Source organism: Columba livia, chromosome 3, assembly GCF_036013475.1.
Source record: "Columba livia isolate bColLiv1 breed racing homer chromosome 3, bColLiv1.pat.W.v2, whole genome shotgun sequence".
Lineage (NCBI taxonomy): Eukaryota > Metazoa > Chordata > Aves > Columbiformes > Columbidae > Columba > Columba livia.
The window spans coordinates 70,995,324-71,015,932 of NC_088604.1; the positions used below are offsets into that span (position 1 = coordinate 70,995,324).

General features: G+C 42.2%; 1 protein-coding gene across 1 annotated transcript in view; it reads left to right on the forward strand.

Moving 5' to 3' along the window:
• The window catches only part of SLC22A3 (solute carrier family 22 member 3), a 29,830-nt gene extending 10,636 nt beyond the window's left edge, over positions 1-19,194 (forward strand). The window contains exons 2-11 of the mRNA XM_005507617.4: positions 2,510-2,613; positions 4,614-4,768; positions 7,179-7,344; positions 8,368-8,485; positions 13,860-13,957; positions 14,084-14,298; positions 16,207-16,315; positions 16,560-16,672; positions 18,055-18,154; positions 18,949-19,194. Of these exons, the coding sequence (XP_005507674.2) occupies positions 2,510-2,613; positions 4,614-4,768; positions 7,179-7,344; positions 8,368-8,485; positions 13,860-13,957; positions 14,084-14,298; positions 16,207-16,315; positions 16,560-16,672; positions 18,055-18,154; positions 18,949-19,006 (1,236 nt within the window). The 3' untranslated portion in view covers positions 19,007-19,194. The remainder of the gene's footprint in view (positions 1-2,509; positions 2,614-4,613; positions 4,769-7,178; positions 7,345-8,367; positions 8,486-13,859; positions 13,958-14,083; positions 14,299-16,206; positions 16,316-16,559; positions 16,673-18,054; positions 18,155-18,948) is intronic.
• The last annotated feature ends 1,415 nt before the right edge of the window (positions 19,195-20,609 follow it).

Below are 20,609 nucleotides of genomic sequence, written 5' to 3' on the forward strand. Positions count from 1 at the left end.
CAACATTCAGCACCTGAATGTCTCACCTGCACCTGAAATTCAAGCCAAGCCGGCTAGAGAAGATGTGCCAGTGACCTGCTGACCTTGCAATGTATGTACCTCTCCATGCATATACAAGTCCAGCAGCTGTCTTGTTGGTCCCCATGGTGCATACATGGCAGCATTAGTGTGTCCAGCATGGGTCTTGCCTGTGGAACCTGCACCAGGCATGTGTCCTGTGAGGCATCTAGCTAAATACAGCTCTGGCTAAGTTCGGGAGGTTTCCTTGAGCTCATGTGAGGCCACTCCTTTTGCTTGCCCTCTCTGCCTATCTCTCCATGTGATAATTTCTTTCTCCATCACACCAGCAGCACACTTTTGAAGCTGGTATTTTTTTGCAGCTGTTTTTTGAGCCCTCTGGTAAGCTGTATTGTAGGTGGCTGCAGATGCTCCTCTGAGAGCCTCAACCTCTGCCATCAGCACAGTCAATTGCATTGCCTTCTAAAATCTTCTTTTAATGGCCATTCTCGTGAAAAAGCTCTGCTTTGCAAAGCTGCATCTTTTGTTACTATTTGCCAAGGTTGTCATAGTTTCAAAAAGCACTAGGTTAAGAAACACTTGAAGTCTGAAAGTGCTTCTCCATGTTCAGGCTATTTTAGGAAAGCATTGCAATAGCTCTTAACTATGATGGCTGAGAGCAGGTTTTAGTCATCTCAGAGGAAGCTGAGGTTTCTGCAGCTCTTGCTTAAGATTTACAGAAGTAGAAGCCAGATTCTGATGGCCTGGCTTGACTGAAAGGTGGCCAGTCAGAGTCCCCAGATTAATTGGATTGACATCAAAGCCATGACTTTGTTTAAAGTCATTGGGCGTGGAACATCTATCATGTTGGGAACCTAAGAGGTCACTAGCCAAGTTTTTCTTCACAGTTGCAAGAGCTGGAAACTGCAGATCTCAGTCAGAGATTTCCCAGACTGGCAGCTTCAAAAAAAATCCCAAAAAACAGTGATTCTGCTGTCAGTGACAGTGCTAATAGTTTATCTGGAACCAAAACAGAGGAGCTTAATTTATAAAAGTGAAGAATAATCCATAGATACTAGTGTGGATGGCACTTGTGTGGATTTCAGAATATTGAAATAAATGATTTCTTCTTTAGGTACATAAATAAACATTTAAGAGTATTACTTTATGGCTTCTGGTCAGATTCAGGCTCAGTGAAATCCTATTCTGGGTGTCCTCTGTCTCTCCTGCACAAACACCTTCAAAATCCAAGTCCCAGTCCCAGGCTGACCATTACAGCATGCACATGGGCTAAGATGGAACTCAGGCTTGTGACACTAAATTTCAGAGTCTGGAGAACTGTGAGTGACAGAAGAGAATGTTAATCTTCTCTCTAACCCACCCCATGGCTACCCCATCCCAGCACAGTGTTTGAGAACTAGTATTGTGGTACACATGCTGGCGAGCACAAATGTGACACGCTGTGTGTGCTTCAGCAACCAGCACCTTGCTAGTGATAAAAAGATTTCTTACAACTCATGTCCGAAGGCAAAAGGGTCTCTCTAGGCTAAATGCTGGCAACTGCTATTGTCTGTGGCTTCCCTTGGTCCTGAAGCCACATTGTCCTTAAGGTAACCCAGGTATGGACCAAAACCTCCCAACTCCCATAAGGTCTGCAGAATTCAGCAGGCAGCAGTTGGTATTTATTCTCAGAGAATCTCTAAAGTAATTTCCAATGACATGCTGTCTGGATAACTACTTTGGTTTCATTTCAGTTTTAATTCCTAGTCTCTTTGTCTTCCTCTCACCCACTTTCCTCCTCCCTTCATCCCTGCCCATCCCCATCTCCATCCTTGCTAATGAATTCTTCAGATATGCACCAATGTAATGTCGTGATAGGGAGTTATGGCTGCTACAATATAAGGAAAAGAGAAGTCTGGGGAAGTTCTGTCAAGAAAATACATATAATGTATCTGAAACTTATCTGAGATCTGTTTTCAGTTTCCTCAGAGACCACATGGTTCTGCCTTTATCTGGAAGGCACTAAGAAAAAGAATTAAACTATTTCTGTAAGTTAATGTTTTCACTGAATATAGCTGCGCTGCCTTATTCTGCACTAAACAAAGTCATGGCTTTGCCTTGGCAACATATTTAACGGCTTTGTGTTTAGTTTACTTTCCATATCTGGACAACTGATGTATGAAATACAGAATCCTTTTGGCAAGGAGAAGCTCTCCCTCTGTCTTCTTGATAGCTTGAAGAGCGCTTGCTACAGCTGCGCTTCCCTGACCAGGGAAGGTGCTTGTGGTTGAACAAGCACATTGGAACTTCCCCTTCCCTTTCCCCTTCCCCTTCCCCTTCCCCTTTCCCTTCCCCTTCCCCTTTCCCTTCCCCTTCCCCTTCCCCTTCCCCTTCCCCTTCCCCTTTCCTTTTCTCTTTCCCCTTCCTGCCTGGCCCTATGCAATTTCTATAATGTTTTGAGGGTGATGAGTAACCCACCAGGGGTGTTTATGCGTCTCCCTTGTTCCCACAGTATAACCTAGTGTGCAGCAATGCCTGGATGCTGGATCTCTCACAGGCTATCCTCAGTCTGGGCTTTCTGACCGGCTCATTCACCCTGGGCTACGCTGCAGACAGGTACTGTATAACCACTGCTGTCCTTTTTGCAGAGGTGAATCACTTGTAGTGTCACCTGCAATAAGCATACCTCAACACTTTGGAGGACAGGCAGATGTTCAGCCATCTCCTGGAAAGCTAGGCTCCATCACACATAACAGTTACTTGGGAAGACAAACGCCATTGCTCGGAACCTCTGCGAACAGCCAGATTCCCCAAAAATATGTACTGAATGAGATGTCATATGACGTGGAATATCCCTTTGGTCAGCTGGGGTCAGCTGTCCTGGCTGTGCCTCCTCCCAGCTTCTTGTGCACCTGGCACAGTGTGAGAATCTGACTGCTCAGCAACAACCAAATATCAGGGTATCGTTATTCTCATTCTAAATCAAAAACACAGCACTATACCAACGACTAGGAAGAAAACTAACTCTAACCCAGCCAAAATTAGGACACCGGGTTATCAAAATCCAGACAATGTAGTCTTTGCTTCCTTTTGGTCTGGAAACTTCATGCAATACTACTTACTCATCCTGTTTGGACATTAAAATGTCATGAAAAGAGCTTTCTTGTTGTTTCCAATGTTTTCTGAGCACATCTGGACTGAGGAAGGGCAGAAGGACACAGAACTGAAAAGCAAGCATTCAGAGGAGGTTTATGGTCTGGTGTTTACTGGAGGATGTTCAATAGACATCATTGAGAAGAGAGCGGTTACTTGAGGAAGGAATGACGGGACTCAGTATGGTAACTTTCTCCATTCACACACTTACCACCAAGGTCATAGTTCCCTCCAGCCTGTCCTCAACTGTATTAGAGCTGGATGAATACTAAGGAAAAGGTGTGGGTGATATTCAGGCTTGAGCAGCCAACCTGCCCTCGAATGGGAAGCTCCCATAAGCTCTACCTCTTAGAGTAAAGGAGGGAGCCTGGTTTGTGTTCTGTGCTGATAATTAACAGAAGTCAACCCATGCATTGACTGAGACCACCACTGATGATTGCAATGGCAGGGCGTGTTTCTTCAGTTCATATAATACTTTCTGCCTCATTTTTCTTTGTTATCTGTAATAATATTAATAATAACTTAAGGTATTATTTCTTCATAGTCAGGAATACTTAAAAAATTAACTGGAATGTTGTCTCAGATAACAAATTTTGAACTTTCAAGGAAAACCTAATCTTTTCAAGGATATAATAATAAGGAAAAAAGTAAGATGGAAAAGACGGCACTCACTAACTTAAGATATCTCTGATCAGTGTCTGGCTGGACAGTTATGATACTAGCACCTTAGCACTGTGTAAGAGTAGAGGTACTACAGCTAATTATTAAAATGAAAAAATACATCTAGGAGTACTTGTGTATTAAGCATGATGTAATTGTCATGCAACTGTGGATGTTGTAAATTGATAGCACTGGGGGAATGTGCTGCAGTCAGACCAGTGGACTCTTGTCTCCTTGACAGCTTTGAAAAGAACAGATCTGGTTGAAAATACCCTATTTTTTGTCCCATATAAATTGTTCTCATAAAAGCTTTTGAGCAAACTGGACAAACAAATATACTCTCAAATACTTTTTGGTAAGATAAACAGCTACATCAGTTTCCACAGTTTCTTCTTAAAACAGCAACAATAACAATGGAGAAGAGAACAGAATGGAAATTCTAGTTGTATTCCAAGGACATAGTTTTCATGAAACTGCAGCTAGATCAAAAATCTGAACTGTAAGACATGGGCCATAGGTTAGATACAAAAAGAAAAACTGCTTTCTAAAACAAAAGGGAACATGGATAGGACATCACCAGTTTTAAAATTAGTGACATAAAAGCAGTGATAACTACCACAGCGAAAGAGTCCTATATCCCAAGGGCCAACCCTACAAAGATTCAGGCAGCCTTCCTTTGGAACAAGGCTGGTCTTGAAAAAGGCACTTTTAGATCTAGCATTAAAATGAGATGCCAGGAAAAAAATAACCTTTGTGTCTTTTAATGATTTTCACTGTGTTGTTTTTTTTTTTTTTTTCTATAGATATGGAAGACTCCTCATCTACCTGCTCTCCTGTCTCGGGGTTGGGATATGTGGTATCATAGTGGCATTTTCACCAAACTTTACTGTATTTTTGATCTTCCGTTTTCTCCAAGGCATGTTTGGCAAGGGAACCTGGATGACATGCTACGTGATTGGTGAGAGCTGTTATCTTCTCTCTTTTCTGGTTAGGAAAAGTGAGGGATTTTTGGAGGACAAGGAGTCTATCTACATCTGCTCTTCATAATAGTTTTTCTTGGGAACAAAGCACTAGCCCTGGGGTCAGCACACAGTGAATAACCCGACTCCATCCTAGTTAATGCATTTGTTTTTCCAAGACAAGGTGACTGAATGTAAATTGCAACTTGACATCATCCATGATCTGGGCTCATGCCTGAACTGAAAGTTTGGAAAGCAGTCACTGGCCTTTGTCCAGACTGTTCTGGGGACCTTGCTGGCAGCTAAACACTATAGTGTTTCCGTACCTGTCAATGTCTGCCAATTTACTGGTACAGAGGTGGCCTCTGAGAATGGCAGCAAGTGCAAAATCTTTCAGATATTCAGACTGATATAGGATGGAAATGAGCATCATGCATATGCCTTCCTGATCTCATAGGATTCCATGAAGAAGAGTGAGGAAGAAGTAATGCATGAGGGCAGACTAACAAGACTGACATGTGCTTCAGAACTGTCCAGGCTCTCCTTTCATACCCATCACTGTGAAACTCAGATATGCCTGTGAGCAGCTGACCATAGGCAACTCAGAACCAATGTAACCTTTTCTGTTGGTGTTATCTGAGAACTTTTATGGCTGTCTAATCTACGTACTCCAATAGGGAGGGATTAACATGAATAATTAAAAGGTGGAAGAGTGAAATGTGTAGATAAAAAGGTTTTCTTATTACCTAGAAGATCACCAAGAGGATCAAAATCTACAGAGCAAGTCCCAAATAAACCCGATACACAAACAAAGACGTGGTTAATTTTAGCAGAATCTGAGTATCTTCTGCAAGTGCTCAGAGGAATTAACTGTTTTTCATCACTGGGAAGACAGACACTTGGGTGGCTGCTCTTCATTCTTTAGCTGGGAGGCTTTGCTTAGTGACAGGCTGGACACCAGGGTCCAGATTAGGATTATTTTTTCCTGAAAAGGGATAAGGAAGGAAAGATTTTTTTAATAAATAGTATCAAAACAGTAGGCATGCAGACTTTCTGATAGGTTATAGTCATGGTCCAGCAATGAAGCTCCTAGCATAGCAACCTTACTTTTCACAATAAAATGGTATTGTTGTGACATCTTGAATGACAGCCAGATTCAGAAAGGGAAACTCCTCTCTAGAGCATGAAATAGCATAACATTGAGGAAAGCATCCTACTAGAGACGAGACGTCCCAGGGTCACCCAGAATATTTACCAATGTAACATCTTTTAAGGGGTATACACAGATCATTGGTTTCGTTGCACTAGGAGGATGGTTACCATTAATACATCTCCCAAGTGACTGATCTGTGTTTCAGAACCACAACAGGCTTCCCCAAGAACCTCCATTTGCTTTTACATACAACTCAGCTCTTCCCGGTCTAGTGCTGAGCAGCTACATTGGGTTGCCCCTGAGCCATGCAGACATGATGAATAGTCAATAAAAATAGTAATGGTGTCATATCTGTCTCCATTGACAGCTGAAACAAATCACTGTAACTTGTAAAATTGTATCTCCTTCAGTAAAAAACAAATAAACAAACAAACAAAAACCACACCAAAAGAAAAAACAAAACAAAACAAACAAACAAACACAAACAAAACCCCAAACAAAACAACAAAAATACCCCAACCAAACATAAACAAGCAAATGAACAAAAACCAACAAGGTAAACCCCTCTGCTTTTACTTTGAAGGCTAGGTAGTGGTGACAGTTTTGAAACAAACAAGAGACACTTCTTCGTTCATTGCTTATCTCAACTATGGATCTCATGGCCATGGGATATTGACAGCAATATGGTCCTATGGGGGTTTCAGAAGTGATTAGGCATGTTCACAATATAAAAAAATCCTCCAAAGGATTAAAAAAATCCCAACAAAGGCCATGTTTGTTCTGGTCAATAGCACAAACTGTGGCCCATATCTCAGAGCAGCCAGCATGGTATGGCTAAACTCTCTTCCCCACAGGTGCCTTGTCCATATTACCTGCTGGGAGCAGCCACTGACGGAAGGATCCTCTAGTCTGGGGCATGGGCCAAAACTGTGCCAGGGAGAGTGCTAACAGTTTACCACTAAGCATGATCATGATGCTGTCTCACACCCCTGTTCTGGCCAGATGTAATTCCTTAGTAAACATGCAATCAGAAACCCTTCTAGCTGAAGAACAGTGGGTGAATTGATGAGGTTGTGTCACGTCTGCTTGCCCAGGACAGCCTTGGTGATGTGCTTACACTGCTGAAGACAAGATGCTGGGCTAGACAGACTTGTAATCTGAGATACAACTATCTTTCATTATGTTCCATCACTAATATTTTTCTTTTGAGTTCAGTTTGTTTCTGTGTTGGTTATTTTGGCTTTCTCTCTGCTCAGTCACAGAGATTGTTGGTTCAGACCAGCGGATTGTTGGGATCGTGATTCAGGTGTTCTTCACCCTGGGAATTATGATTCTCCCTGGAATTGCATACTTGGTTCCCACCTGGCAGGGGATCCAGCTGGTCATTTCACTACCCAACTTCCTCTTCCTGCTCTATTACTGGTAACGTTGCAGTCATTGCTCTTGTCATTATTGCTATTGCTATTTGAGCATCTTGAGACTTCTGCTGTGGTGCCCAGTTTCCAGTGTGCAAGATGTTGTAGGCTGGAAAGAGGATATTTGCATATTGTTGATTTTGGGTTTTTGATTCTTTTTAGCAAATTGCAGACATTCATTACTTTCCTTTTCCTGCCCAGGGTTTGCCTCTCTTGTCAGCCACAGATGCCCCTTCACAGAACCCTGCTCTGCTCCTGCTCAGCCCACGGCTTGCTGTTTATCCAGTTAACTTGACCAAAGTCTGCTTTTCCCATCAGCCATGGGACTCCACTTTCATCCCTAATTACGTACTTAGTTCAAGTCTGAACTTGCCCTACAGTTCCCATGTGTCAGACAGTACAGCTAATGAGAAAGCAGAGCACTGTGCTGTGGTGAAATCAGTGCCAGTGAAGTGCAGCCATCCCATGGGCTAGATTCAAATAATCTAATCCACACACCCTCTTCCTGCACACTATTCACAACGTTGTATGTTGTGAATGCTTTAATGGTGAATCATCTGAACCCTAGGCTAGAAACACTAATCAGTAGTATTGCTTTGTGTTCAGTTTATAAAATTTGTATACATTTGTGTGTGTGTTTTTCTTATAATGATACATCTAGAAATTTCCTGAACTGCCTGTACTTGGTACTACATCTGTTTAGTGTTAACTTCCATTATTCCTTGCTGTTCTACAGTCATGCTGTTTGCTTATTGGTTATCATACCTTTGACATCCATTATGCAAATACAATAGTTGTATTTCTTACTTTTCACCTTCACAGAGTATTCATGTTTTCTTTTTTCTTGCCCAAAAGGATCAGGTGTTTTAAAGGAGACCAACTGGAAAAGCAGTCCATCAAAGAGTTTCTGTATCCCAAATACTGCAAAATCAGTGTGTTGTGCATTAACACATGCAAAAGGCAAATGACTTTGTTTTGTTTGTGATGTTAAAGGGCAAAATCCCTATTTACAACTTCTGTGTTCTTACAGGGTGGTTCCCGAATCTCCACGTTGGCTCCTGACACGAAAAAAAGGAGAGAAGGCATTAAAAATCATGCATAACATTGCAAAACACAATGGGAAATATCTCTCACCACATTACTCAGAGGTACTGTCATCTGTTTGAGCTAGAGGCGTTTTCCTAAACTATCTTAACCTTTTGAAAATTCAGTTGTGTTAAAATGAATTCTGTTTATGTGATGGGCAACACTCCTCAAGTGTCACACCAGAACAAGATTGTCAGTCCCATACCTGCTTAGCTAATTGCATGAGGGTAAAAGTGAACTGGCTGGAAAGATATGGCATGAAAAAACATGTTTGCGAACGAGTGAATCAGGTCTTTCATTTGCAACACTCCTATTTAAAAACTTGCAGGAAATATCAGAAACCAGCCTGAGCACCAACAGTATTTCACAGCAGCTGCTATTTTAGCTGACAAAGTGAATGGACACAGCAGGATCCAATTCCCTGGCTCCTTCGCTAGAACTTCCTTTTGTGACTCAAAGAGAAGATGAAGTAGAAAATTGGAATTTAAATATAAATTTGAAGCAGTCCCAATAGGGGGAAAATATGCCCCAAAGTTCAAAATAGAATCATGGAATCACAGAACGTTAGCGATTGGAAGGGACCTTGAAAGATCATCTAGTCCCTGTACTCAGGAAGCACTGAGATCACTATTTACAAAATAGGACAATATATATTAGAATTACTGGCCTTTGACAAGTGGTCTTGATGGAACTGAAAGGACTGATGTGTTTCAAATAATGCTGTTGTGTCATTGCAGCATTTGCCTTGTTCTGTGCTGCGTGGCATTACCTGGCTCTCAGACCATGTTTACCATGGTATTTGCCTTATGGTTCAGTGACAACAACAGATGTGAACAAGGTTCCTGTTTTGCAACAAATCAGGTCTGGAGACTAAATGGTAGCTATAGTAATGTTAGAAATCATTATTTGAACTAAGGAAAACACCTGGAAATTGCTAGCACACAGCAGGCCAGAGATGGAATATGGAATACATACAATAATTTCAGAAAGAAACTGGGATGTTCTTATTGAAAAGCAATGACCTATGTAAAATGTCTGTCTTTCAGTACACAATACTATCCTTTATGCTTACATACATGCATATGCATAGACATTCATTTTTATACATATACAAAATTATGATGTGTGACTTTTAACTAAATTTTCACTGAGACTAAAGATAAAGACTTTGGGATGGCAGTGTCTGGAGGAGACTGGTGTGTCCTATTCTGTCAGAGAGGGATGTGTGTGCTCTGTAAGAGGTAGCTGGCAACCTGGGTTCCCACAGCACAGTATCTTACCTAGGTCTTTCCCGTTGCTCTTCTTAAGCAAGGGAGAATCTGAGAATTTAGCCCAGCTTATCTAAAAGAGTGGTGTTGTTTCACCAGAGTCATAGGGTATAATTCTGGATGAAATCCAAGCAGTTATTATTTGCACTCTTATGAAACACCAGATAGCTGTTCTCAAATCCATAGTATTTCATTCCCTTGGTGAGAGACAGGCTCCATGAATCATCCAGCCAGTCCAAGTAGCTCTGTATATTCAGGACCAGCCTGCTGTAAATATAGACCTTGCATGAAGTGCACACATGAAGAGGTATATGATAACAGAAGAAGTATCGAAATAGCCAGTTGATTTATACCAATATTCCATTATCTTTCCATTTCAGTAAGTGTGTGTTAATGACAGTCCTGGCAACTTAAAGTTCACACAACAGGTTCCAGAGAGAAGCTGGGCCCTAACCTATTCTGTGCCTCTTGGAATTCATTACTCTGGACTAATGATTTTATAGAGTCAAAACTAGACCTATCAGCAGAGAAGAGTACAATGAAATATACATTACCACAGTCCTCTGCATTGCTCATGAACAACTTGCTCAACTGCCATAACATTGCTATAATGGCATTTCTATGAGTGTTATGTTGCTCAGGGGACCACATAAAGGTTAATGATGGGAAGGGAGGGTTTATCAAGGGAAAAGGGTGTATATAACTTACTTGGCCAAGAAACAGCATTATATTGTTGTACGTTAGTGGAGCAACATGACAGAAGGAGTTTTGATGAGCAGCAACAAGCCAAGCCAGCAATTAGTGAAGTATTTTTCTGATGGAAGCCAAGACATCTCTGTGATACCAGCCAAGGTTAGGAAATCACCCTCAGCTGTCCCACAGTGCAGAATGAACTCTTCTAGTCACGTTGGACTAGCATCTTATACAACTGGAGGACTGCAGACCAAAACCAGTGCAAGAGAAACAAAATGAAAAGACAGACTAAGGAAGAGAAAAAAGGGTAAATCCATTTATTGTCCTTGGCTGGGGCATACACACTGGTGAGATTCCCCCAGTCTGATCGGCATTACCCATTGTGGAGTGTGGCCTGAGACACGTAGTAGGAAGACTGTGCGGCTGCAACTCCCCCTCTACGTTCAGCCCCGAGTTCCTACACCCACTTTCCCTCTCTCAACATCAGCGTTTTCAAGGTGTCAGATCAGGATGGAGATATGTGTCTTTCCCTGCTTTTTGTTTTAAGTTACATTTACATTTTTTCAGAAGTGTCCCTGCTTGTGACCCTAAGCTACTCACAGCTGCAGCAGATTAACCTCCACGCGTCCAGATTTGTGCTGGATCTGCTCCTACAGATGTATATAATATCTGTAATCCTTGGAACTGTGCCCAGAGGAGAGTGAGCATCTCCAGAAAGCACATTAGTCATGGATCAGGTGTATTTCTCACATTAACTCACGTCAGAATTCACTTTCACGAAACAACTCCTTAATTTCAGGCAAAGTGCTGCAGGTGTGGAGGGGAAGGGAGAAGAGAGAGGCATTGTCTACCAGTGCATTTTGGCTAAGATTTTCCAGTATGACTGTGACAATTTCATTGCTCAAGTCCCTTACATGGCTTTGGATGTAGCAGCCTTACATTTTTTTTGGCATGCAGAGACCACAGATGACCTCTGTATGAAAACAGATAAACATTTGCTTCTTTTTTTTACTGTGGGTTACGGCACTGGTATTGTTCAGTTCTGTCCAGAACTCATTAAATTTATTATAAATTATAAACTTTTTTTCCCCAGTTACTTGTAATTACCCTAGCATGTTTTTTTTTTCCAAGATAATTTTTTCATTCTTGGTCTCTGTCCAAAAGCAGGATGGATTGCAACCAGCTGAGTAAAGGCTGCTTCTTGAGATTGCTGTAAATCAAACCCCCCTATCCCTTTATACATTTTTCTACTATATAGAGATATATAGAAATATATATTTCTAGTATATGTTAACTTACATGCATATGTATTATAGACATGCATGGACATAATGTCCTGTGCAGAACTATATGTCTATGTTATGAGAATTCTTTAAAAATTATTGCAGAAAAACTGACATGTAATTTGGTGGGACATAAAAATGACAGGGAAGTTAGTTATGAAACTTCCTCCAGAGTTTTCAGATAGCATATCTTTGGAAACATGGATCCTGTCATTGAATTCCTGACTGCATTGGTGTGAATAGCAAAGCTCTCCTTAACTTCAAAGAGCAAAAAGAGGATATTTTTTCCCGACGAAGGGTTGACTTTCTGCAGTGATTTTTTTTCATCCATAAAAAAGTGCTCAGTCATGCTTGGGGTTATTGTGACTTTATTAAGACATAAAAATATATGGTAGCAGCCATGCTGAATTTATCTTTAGTCCTTTGGAAAACTAAAACCATATTTGCACAAAGTCACAAATGATGGCTGGCAGCCTGCTTTTACAAACACAGTCGTGGCAGGTTTATAACCATAATATGAGAGAGTCCCAGACCAGTGCAGAATCACAGCAACCTCTGCATGCCCCAGAAAGGGCTCTGGCATGCAGCAGAAGTGGCAGCACTTTGAAGAAATCTTCTGGCTCTGGTTACAGAAGAAAAGCAAGAGGGAATAGGAAGGAAGTTCAAATAAATGTGAGGTTTTTCTCTCCACTTACAAGGTTTTGTGTCACTCACTTAGGAAAAAGTCCTGCATAAATACATCCAGCCAAATCCCACTGAAAAACATCTGTGCTACCTTGTGACAGGAAAAACGAATACAGGGTAAAAGCTTTGGGTGTAGCCCTGGCTGAGCTGAGAAGACCCTTGGGCAATGCCTTGGCTTTACTCCTGTTCTTGTCACAGATCTGCATGTTCCCATGTGCTTCTCCATCCTTTCACCCACATCTCCTTGCTGTCTGGGGTCGTTTCCTTGGGCTCCTGCGCCCACGCAGGCAGTGGGCACCATGGTGGTAGAGAGGGATTTACTCCTCTCTTTGCTTTCTTAGGCGTCCTTTCAGGAGGGGGGCAATAACTGAGAGTCAGAGCAGCCAGGCTACCTGAAATCCTCCTAAAAAGAGCGCAGCAGGTTTAACCCTATGTTTCCCACAGCTGCTTTGAGAGTTAACTGCAATCCCAGCCACAGCTGCCAGTTCTTGGGCAATCTCACCATTTGCCCCTGCCTAAAACCACTTCTGCCTTTTCTTCCTTGTCCTCCTCACCTGCCAAATCAACATACAAACAAAAGGGCTGCCACCTGGCTTGGGCATCATGGTTAAAATCTGCTGGCCACATTTAAAATCAGCCTCCATCAATGTGCTTAACCCCTTTTTGGCTCTGCTAATATTCTGAATCCATAATATCCTATGGCAATGAACTCCAAAGTTTAAACACAGTATGAAATCTGGCCCTTTGCTGTCATTGTTAAACCTTCTAACTAATTATTTCATTGAGTGCCTCATTGTGACTGTATTGGAGGAAGCTATGAACAGATTTACTATGCTTTGTAGGCAGTATGAGCACCATTAATTCATACTTTGCAAGATTTTTTTCTTCTAGGGTAGGAGTCACACTCAGCATGGTGCTTGTGGGTTTTAAGACCCTCTGAATTTCACCAGCTGTTTTGTAGCACCCAAGAGCCTTCACAGACCTGCCCATTCTCTCGCTCCTCTTTTCTTCCTGCTGCACAACTGTGCCACTGGTTGTGTTCCCAAGCCCACTGCTTGCTGCTCACCCCCTCTCTCCCTGCTTCCCACAGCTCATCGCTTTGCCCTTCCTGCCACGGTCTCCTCCTCTCTGTCACCTCTGGCAGAAGACAGCTCTGCTCCCAGTGACCCTGATGTGACAACGACCGCTTATTACCTTCCAAGAAATTCCTGGTCAACTTGTCTCAGTTTACAATGAGGAAATAATTTTTCCACTCTCAAGTCAAGATTTGGGACTTTTTTTCTGATTTTTGCACGATCATCATTAAGGAAAGCCCACAGCTGTGTCCAGTTATAAGCTATTTCCTGTATCTGTGCACTGCTCTGGAGTGCTAAAAGCAGCAAGCTGGCTCATCAGCACATTTGCTTGTTGGACTGGAATATTGCTGAGCACCATGTTTACATAGAAACTCTGCCCCAGCACCTGCCTGACCACTGACAGCTGACTCTACTGCTTACTTTTCTCCTCAGATCACTATTAGCAATGAGGAAGTCAGCAACCCCTCCTTTCTTGACCTGGTGAGGACTCCCAGGATGAGAAGAAACACGCTCATCTTTATGTACGCATGGTGAGTGCTCATGTCAGTCCACCTTGTCACCAAGGCAGGGAGTTTTTCCCTTGTGACTTTTAGGGTCTTTCCAGCTGCTTGTAGTAATTTGTTTGCCTCTCAATGTTTGTTTCCTTTGCTGTTTAGGTTCACAAGTGCCCTGATCTACCAAGGGCTTGTCATGCGCCTAGGAATTGTCGGAGGAAACCTGTACCTAGACTTCTTCATCTCAGGAGCAGTGGAGCTGCCTGCTGCACTTCTAATTTTACTGACAATTGATCGCATTGGCCGGCGTCTTCCCTTTGGAATAAGCAATATTGTGGCAGGAATTGCATGCCTCATTACTGCCTTCTTGCCAGAAGGTAATTCCCTTCCCAACCTCAGGCTCCTTAGGTCAATGACTTCTCTCTGACACTCCTCAAGCAAGGACAGAAGGCCATACAAAACTGTAGATAAAAGCAAAATTGTCTGCTGATGCAAGCAGCATCACAGTCATGGAACAACAAACCTTATTTGCTTATAGAATGCCCTGGGACATGTTATGTTTGTATTTTTGATGTGAGGTGAGAAACAGCTGGGTGTAGTCTAAGAAAAACGCGTATAAAGGCCATGTACTGTTTCTGAAGGCAAATGCAAGGGAATCATATACAAACACAAACGGAAAATACATTCCCTGACTTGGAAGACAACAATGTAAGAAATCAGTGATTCAGCTGAGGCAGCTTGGCGGTCTTCTCATTTGCCAATAAAGCAATGCAAACCACAACATGATATAGGGGCAGCGGCAGACACTGTGAGGATTGTTGCCCTGCCCTCAGTCTCCCCGGGGTTTGGACAGTGTTCAGGGCCTGGAGAAAAATGTATGGCTTTTGATTAAGTCATTCTTGTCTGGTTTCAAGGGCAACTAAAAGGTCTGATATTGCACACAGGGTTCCCAGCACTCCTGTCTTTTTCTTAAATTGTTTTCCATCCTGTGGTGTTGTTTGTTTGTTTGTTTATCAGTCGCACTGGGGTGCTCACACAGTTTGAGTGTTTGAGTACCCTGGCAGAGGAAGGAAGCATATGGATGTCACCCTCACCTCAGGGCTCTGATGGACTGAAGGGGATGCCAATGAGACACTGTGGATTTGCTTTGTCTTTCTAGCCTTTGCTTTTTTTACAAGTGTTTGAAAACAGAACTTTTCAGGGCAAATGCAGTGTCTTGCAACATGGGATGAAATCTGATGGGGGTTTGTTTGGTTGTTTTGTAAGGGAAATTACCCCAGGCATCTCATTTTTTGGTTCAGTGTAAACTGAAATGTTTTCTTGTTCTTCCTGTTGAGATTTTGAAAAAACACAATCACTGCCAGAGCCCTGTTTGGTGGCGGAGGTCCCCTTCGTGCCAGGTTCAGGCTTGTTGTTTCACTTGCCTCCCTGTCTGCCTAGCTGTGGTTAGACTGTCCTCTCCTAGGAGTATTGCAGAAGTGCTTCTTGCATGCTTTATGATGCCCCTCCAGAGGTCACTGGCTCTCCAGAGTGCTGAGGAGCCACACAGAGTGAGATGAGATGGCTCTGCCCTGCAGTGTGGATGTGACCATCGCACGTCCAGCTGATCTGTATGGGCTCCCTGCTGATGTGTACATGGCACTGGCAGCACAACAGAGCTCGAGTGGAGCCAGGGTGGCCAGGCAGAGACACCAGGGCAGTGTAAGGCCCCTGGGCCAGTTGTCCCATGTGTAAAGCCAAGCACCAGGGAAGGGAAGGGGGAGGATGACCAGGAGTAGCATTATTAGGAACATGTCTGATGTGCAATGGCTAGACAAATTATGAAGTGTAGTTGGCCTTCTTTATGGAGAATTATTGTGCTGTTGCTGCAGATGTACCTTTACAGGTAGCTTCTTTGTGACCAGAAGGCTTTGGAAGGTGACTCAGTGGGGTTCCTTACAGCATAACCTCCCTATATAAATAAATGTTCCTTCCCAGAGCACAATTTGGATGTGGTCATGGAAGCTTTTAACATTCAGTCCCCCACACATGCTGTTATGCCACACCAGAATCTTGAATCAATCAATTGGAAGTGATTTCTGATTCTCCAAAGCAGCCTCATGTGATGCTGGAAAGCAAAAAATGCCAGTATAGATTGATATCCAACAGCAGTGGCCCTTCAGTCTGATTTGCACTGATCCAGTGTTTCTGTGACGTAGCTTCTGCTGACAGGGCCTGGGACTATCAGAAATACCCTGCTGGTGCAGCAAAGCATGCTTCACCCAGGTTTCTTTTTGAATGAACAGATATGCCATGGCTCAAAACGACGGTTGCCACGCTGGGAAGACTGGGCATCACCATGTCTTTTGAAATTGTCTATCTTGTGAACAGTGAACTGTACCCTACGACACTGAGGTATGTCGAAAGCTCACAGAAATCTTTCAACTTTTCCCTCTGCTTTTCCCCATTCCCTATTTCACAACCTTTTAGTAAAACTCCATTTTCTCCAGAGTTTCCTAACTGAATAGCCACTGCTCAATGTCGATAGTGTATTCTGCTGAGAAAATTTTTGAGCTAAGTCTACATTTTTCTCCTTAAACTGTTGGTTTATCTGTTTGGTAGCACCTCTCAAATGTCTGACACTGTTTTACTTTTGCAGAAACTTTGGCGTTTCCCTGTGCTCGAGTTTGTGTGACCTAGGTGGGATCATAGCCCCGTTCCTGCTTTTCCGATTAGCAGCCATTTGGTTGGAGCTACCTCTAATTATTTTCAGTAAGATTTGATTTAAAATGTACTTTTGGTTTAAATATCCTCCTCATAACAGAGCTTTTCTGTTGCATCAAAAGAGTATAGTGTGTGCCTTCATGTCCCTCTCAAACCAGCCCTTCTCAACCTTCATGCCTAGAGCAAGGGCTGAACAGAAAATCAATGAAATGGGAGTGATTTCATGGCACACTATGGATAAGCTCAGGTTTGCTTGGGTGACTTGGCTGAAGGAGCATAAAAGAAACCATGTGAGGTGCTTTAAGACTGTGAAACCTTACAGCTAATTTCTGTAACTGAAGAGAAATAAGCTTTATCTCCCAACAGTAGACGTTAACGTCCTGTGAAAAAGTATTACTTTGGGTTTTTTGACCATGGATGTTGTATTACTCATAGCTACTTATTCCTGTCAAACTCTTTTATTCAGTTACCTTTGGGAAAAACTAAGCCCTGTGGTTTTATCCTGTGGAATAAAATCAGTTATTTCTAACATGGAAGTGGGAATCTGTGGCTAAACTAGATTTCCAGAAGATAGATGTGACTGGGAAAAAAGCAGAAGGGATAGTATAGAATAAGAAGGGAAACTGGTGCTAATTAAAATTGTATCTTGAAAACAAAAACAGAAAGACAAAAGACATTTTAAAAAAATTACCAGTATTCAAAGAATAGATGTGTATAGAGATAATGTATATACATTATCTAATTCTAAAATTCTGCTGCTGCTGAATTGAGTTACATGTAGAGAATCAGAGAGGAACAAAGAGGACTGTGCAACAGTCCGAGATTTTACTTTTAATTCCAGCCTTTCTATTTGTGACTTATTACATTGTTTAAATTGTATCTGCGCCAGAAATTATTCCAAAATAACGATTCTTGATGTGCTACTTCAGACTGGCTCTCTACCTGAGTGTTCTTTCCCAATGAAGAATTTTTATTCTGAATTACATAATCTACTTGGGCCACAAAGAGAGTATTTCAGGAAAATCTCAATGGCTTCAAGAAACATGGATACATCTATGAGATAGAGCCCCTTGAATAACGGCGGATTTGTCTTATGTGAGAAATACCGTCCTGGTTTTTTTGCAGTTTGTAGGGATTTGCCCGTATGCACTTATCTCAAGTTTTTGTCTTCTAAGATCTCACTTTTGGGGCAATTCAGGCTGCAAGTTAAACCTTAATCCTAAGTGATTTTGGTTGGTTGGTTGGTTGGTTGGTTGATTGGTTGCTGTTTCAATAGGTTAAATTAATGTAGAATAAAAGTGTTTGATAAGAGTAAGGTAATCAGAAATAGCTGATGTACTCTTAAAATCTCTCTTTAACCTTAATCTGAATAAACTTTCCTCAGTGGATAAACCCTTATTTCTTTCATATTTCTTTAATGTCCATCGCAGGTATTCTTGCAGTTGTCTGTGGGCTCCTAGTATTTCTTTTACCAGAGACAAAGGGAATCTCCTTACCAGAGACAGTGGAGGACGTGGAGCAAATTTCAAGGTGGGATATGTATTTCTTTACATTTACCTGGATATGTATTTTCTTTACATTTACTTGGATGAGGTTTTCTGAGGGTGTTCTCCTCCAACCTTGTCAGCTGTCATAAATTATTGATGTTTTCCAAGTGTGAAAGTAAATTCCCAGGTTAGGTTGATGTTATGAGCAGGTGGTATTTTCCTCAATAGAAATGTGAACCTTCCAATATTATTAATGCAGATTGTTAAAAAACTCCATGGGAATAGAATCTATATTTTTTTCATAGAGACACAAGGTTTTCTTGTGCACTTCTAGAAGCAGAAGTAATAGCATGTAGGAGAGATACTGCAAAGTCTAACCTGCAGCTTTCTGCTCAACAAAACCAGCCATTACCTCAAAGCATCCTGTGATGTAAGGGGCCTTGATCATGGTAGCATATCCATGATTTGTGAAGTCACTGAAAAGTAATGTGGAAGATTAATTTATAGCTGAAGAGTTACAGGCACAACTTTCCACTCCTGGCACATGGCAAGCCATACTCTTCACTGCATGCCAGGTGTGCAGGGAACCTTGACACCTTGGCTTGCTTGGCAAGCTTGGCATTTCTTGAGGAACTAGTGCTATAAATTAATGTTTCAAACAGTGGCTTTGCATATTACATCAACAACTTTTGCCTGCTTTAATGTACAAAGAGAAGAAAGAGGAAATTTTCTATGTGGAAAGTGAATGTTTCAGTACTGCAGCTAAGACTACGACTTGGTCTACATATTTTCCTGTTTCTTTTACACTTACAAGCCTCTTCCCTTTTGTTTCTTCAGTCACTTTGGTAAATGTGGCAAGAAACAGAAACACCGGGACACCAACTCTTATATTTGAACTTTGAAGGACCGCACTGTGCAAAGAACCATTTTCCCATACTGGGAATTTGTTCTCCACCTGCCACTACTTCAAAATTTGCTGCAGAATATGGATTGAGCTCCATGTTCTTCTTCTGAGCACAAGGACATTTAAAACAAGCAGTGTATTTTTCTATAAATACGTAATAAATTCATTTTTTCTGAGTATGCTGTTTGCAGGAAGGGACCGCTCTGTGGTTCTTGGTTGAGAACAGAACAGCTTAAAAAAAAAAAAGATGCACTATCCAGCTCAGTGAGCTTTTATTTATTTCTTTATATATTTGAGCAATTTGTTCATTCCTATTGTTACCTTTGGGCGAGGAGGGTTGGTAACAGTACTGCTTGCTTAAGATCTGGGTGACTTTGAGGAAGAGATGATGAATATTTCAACCCATTTTTGTTTGCCCATGGAGAATCTGGACAAACAGAAGATCTGATGGCTCAGGAATGAGGATGCTGATCAGGATGGTCCTATATTTGGTTGGGAGGGGTGAGAATCAAATGCATGCATCAGCAGACCTTCACCCTGCTCTGCCCCACTGCCCCAGTAAACCTCTGCCACAAAACTCCTGCTTCCTTCTTTCCCTCTTTTCTGAGATATGGCAGCAGTCCTCTTCCTCTCCTTCCCAGGGCTTTATGTGGGTGTTACATCCCACACAGGGCATTAGGTCTGCAGGTCAGTTCATCCTGCTGCCCATTATTATATCCTTGCAGACCTATTTGGGGTTCATGTGCCACCTCATTGTCTTGTCTCCCAGCCAGGGACCCCTGTGTCTCCTGAGGGAAGAGTTTGTGTCTGCTCACCTCCACTGGGTGTTCTTCCAACTCTCTCTTTCAAGAGCTGATCTTTTACCTTCTAAAACATGCTCTCTGCCCAGTCCTACAAACAAAATTCCTTCTCCCTGACCACTGACAAGGTGACCCTCACTTTCTCTCTTATGTCCATTATTACTATTTGTCATCTTTCTCTCCTGAGGATAAATTATTTGGGTTGTTGAGGGGGATGTTAAGCTGTCTTGGGAAGATGAGCAGGGATGAGACAAGCACTTTGGTTATAGAGCGAAGTGTTAACTGGTCCTGGTTGTTCCAAGCTGACACGTATCAGAATAGCTTGAGTCTGTGTCTCTGCAAGCAGATAGCAGGGACAGCCTGCCTTCCCTTTCAGCTGTCTGACCTTCTTCATCAGGCATTGGGTCCTGGCCACTGACAGGTAACCAATATACTCCTTACAGTGAAGGACTTGAGATGTGCTGTTCGAAAGCTATCTTGTTACCAACAGAGAATTAAATAAACAAAAGAAAGCAAATGAGCTCTTGTAAATGGCCTCATAAGCTCAGAAAATAAGTGATTTGGCATAAGCGAATATAGGGCTGAGTTCTGAAGGTTCATACCACAAATGTCAACATTATGGTCAGTGCAGCTGAATGACTACAGCTCCAGTCCCAGCATCTGAAAAACACATAAAGCAAGTGCCTGCACAAGGGTATTTCCTATGGTGGGGACTGTACCGTGCATTTTAACAACTCCTGACGCCTTTTGCCAGCAACTGCCCATGCTGGAAGAAAACACCACCTTTAACAGTA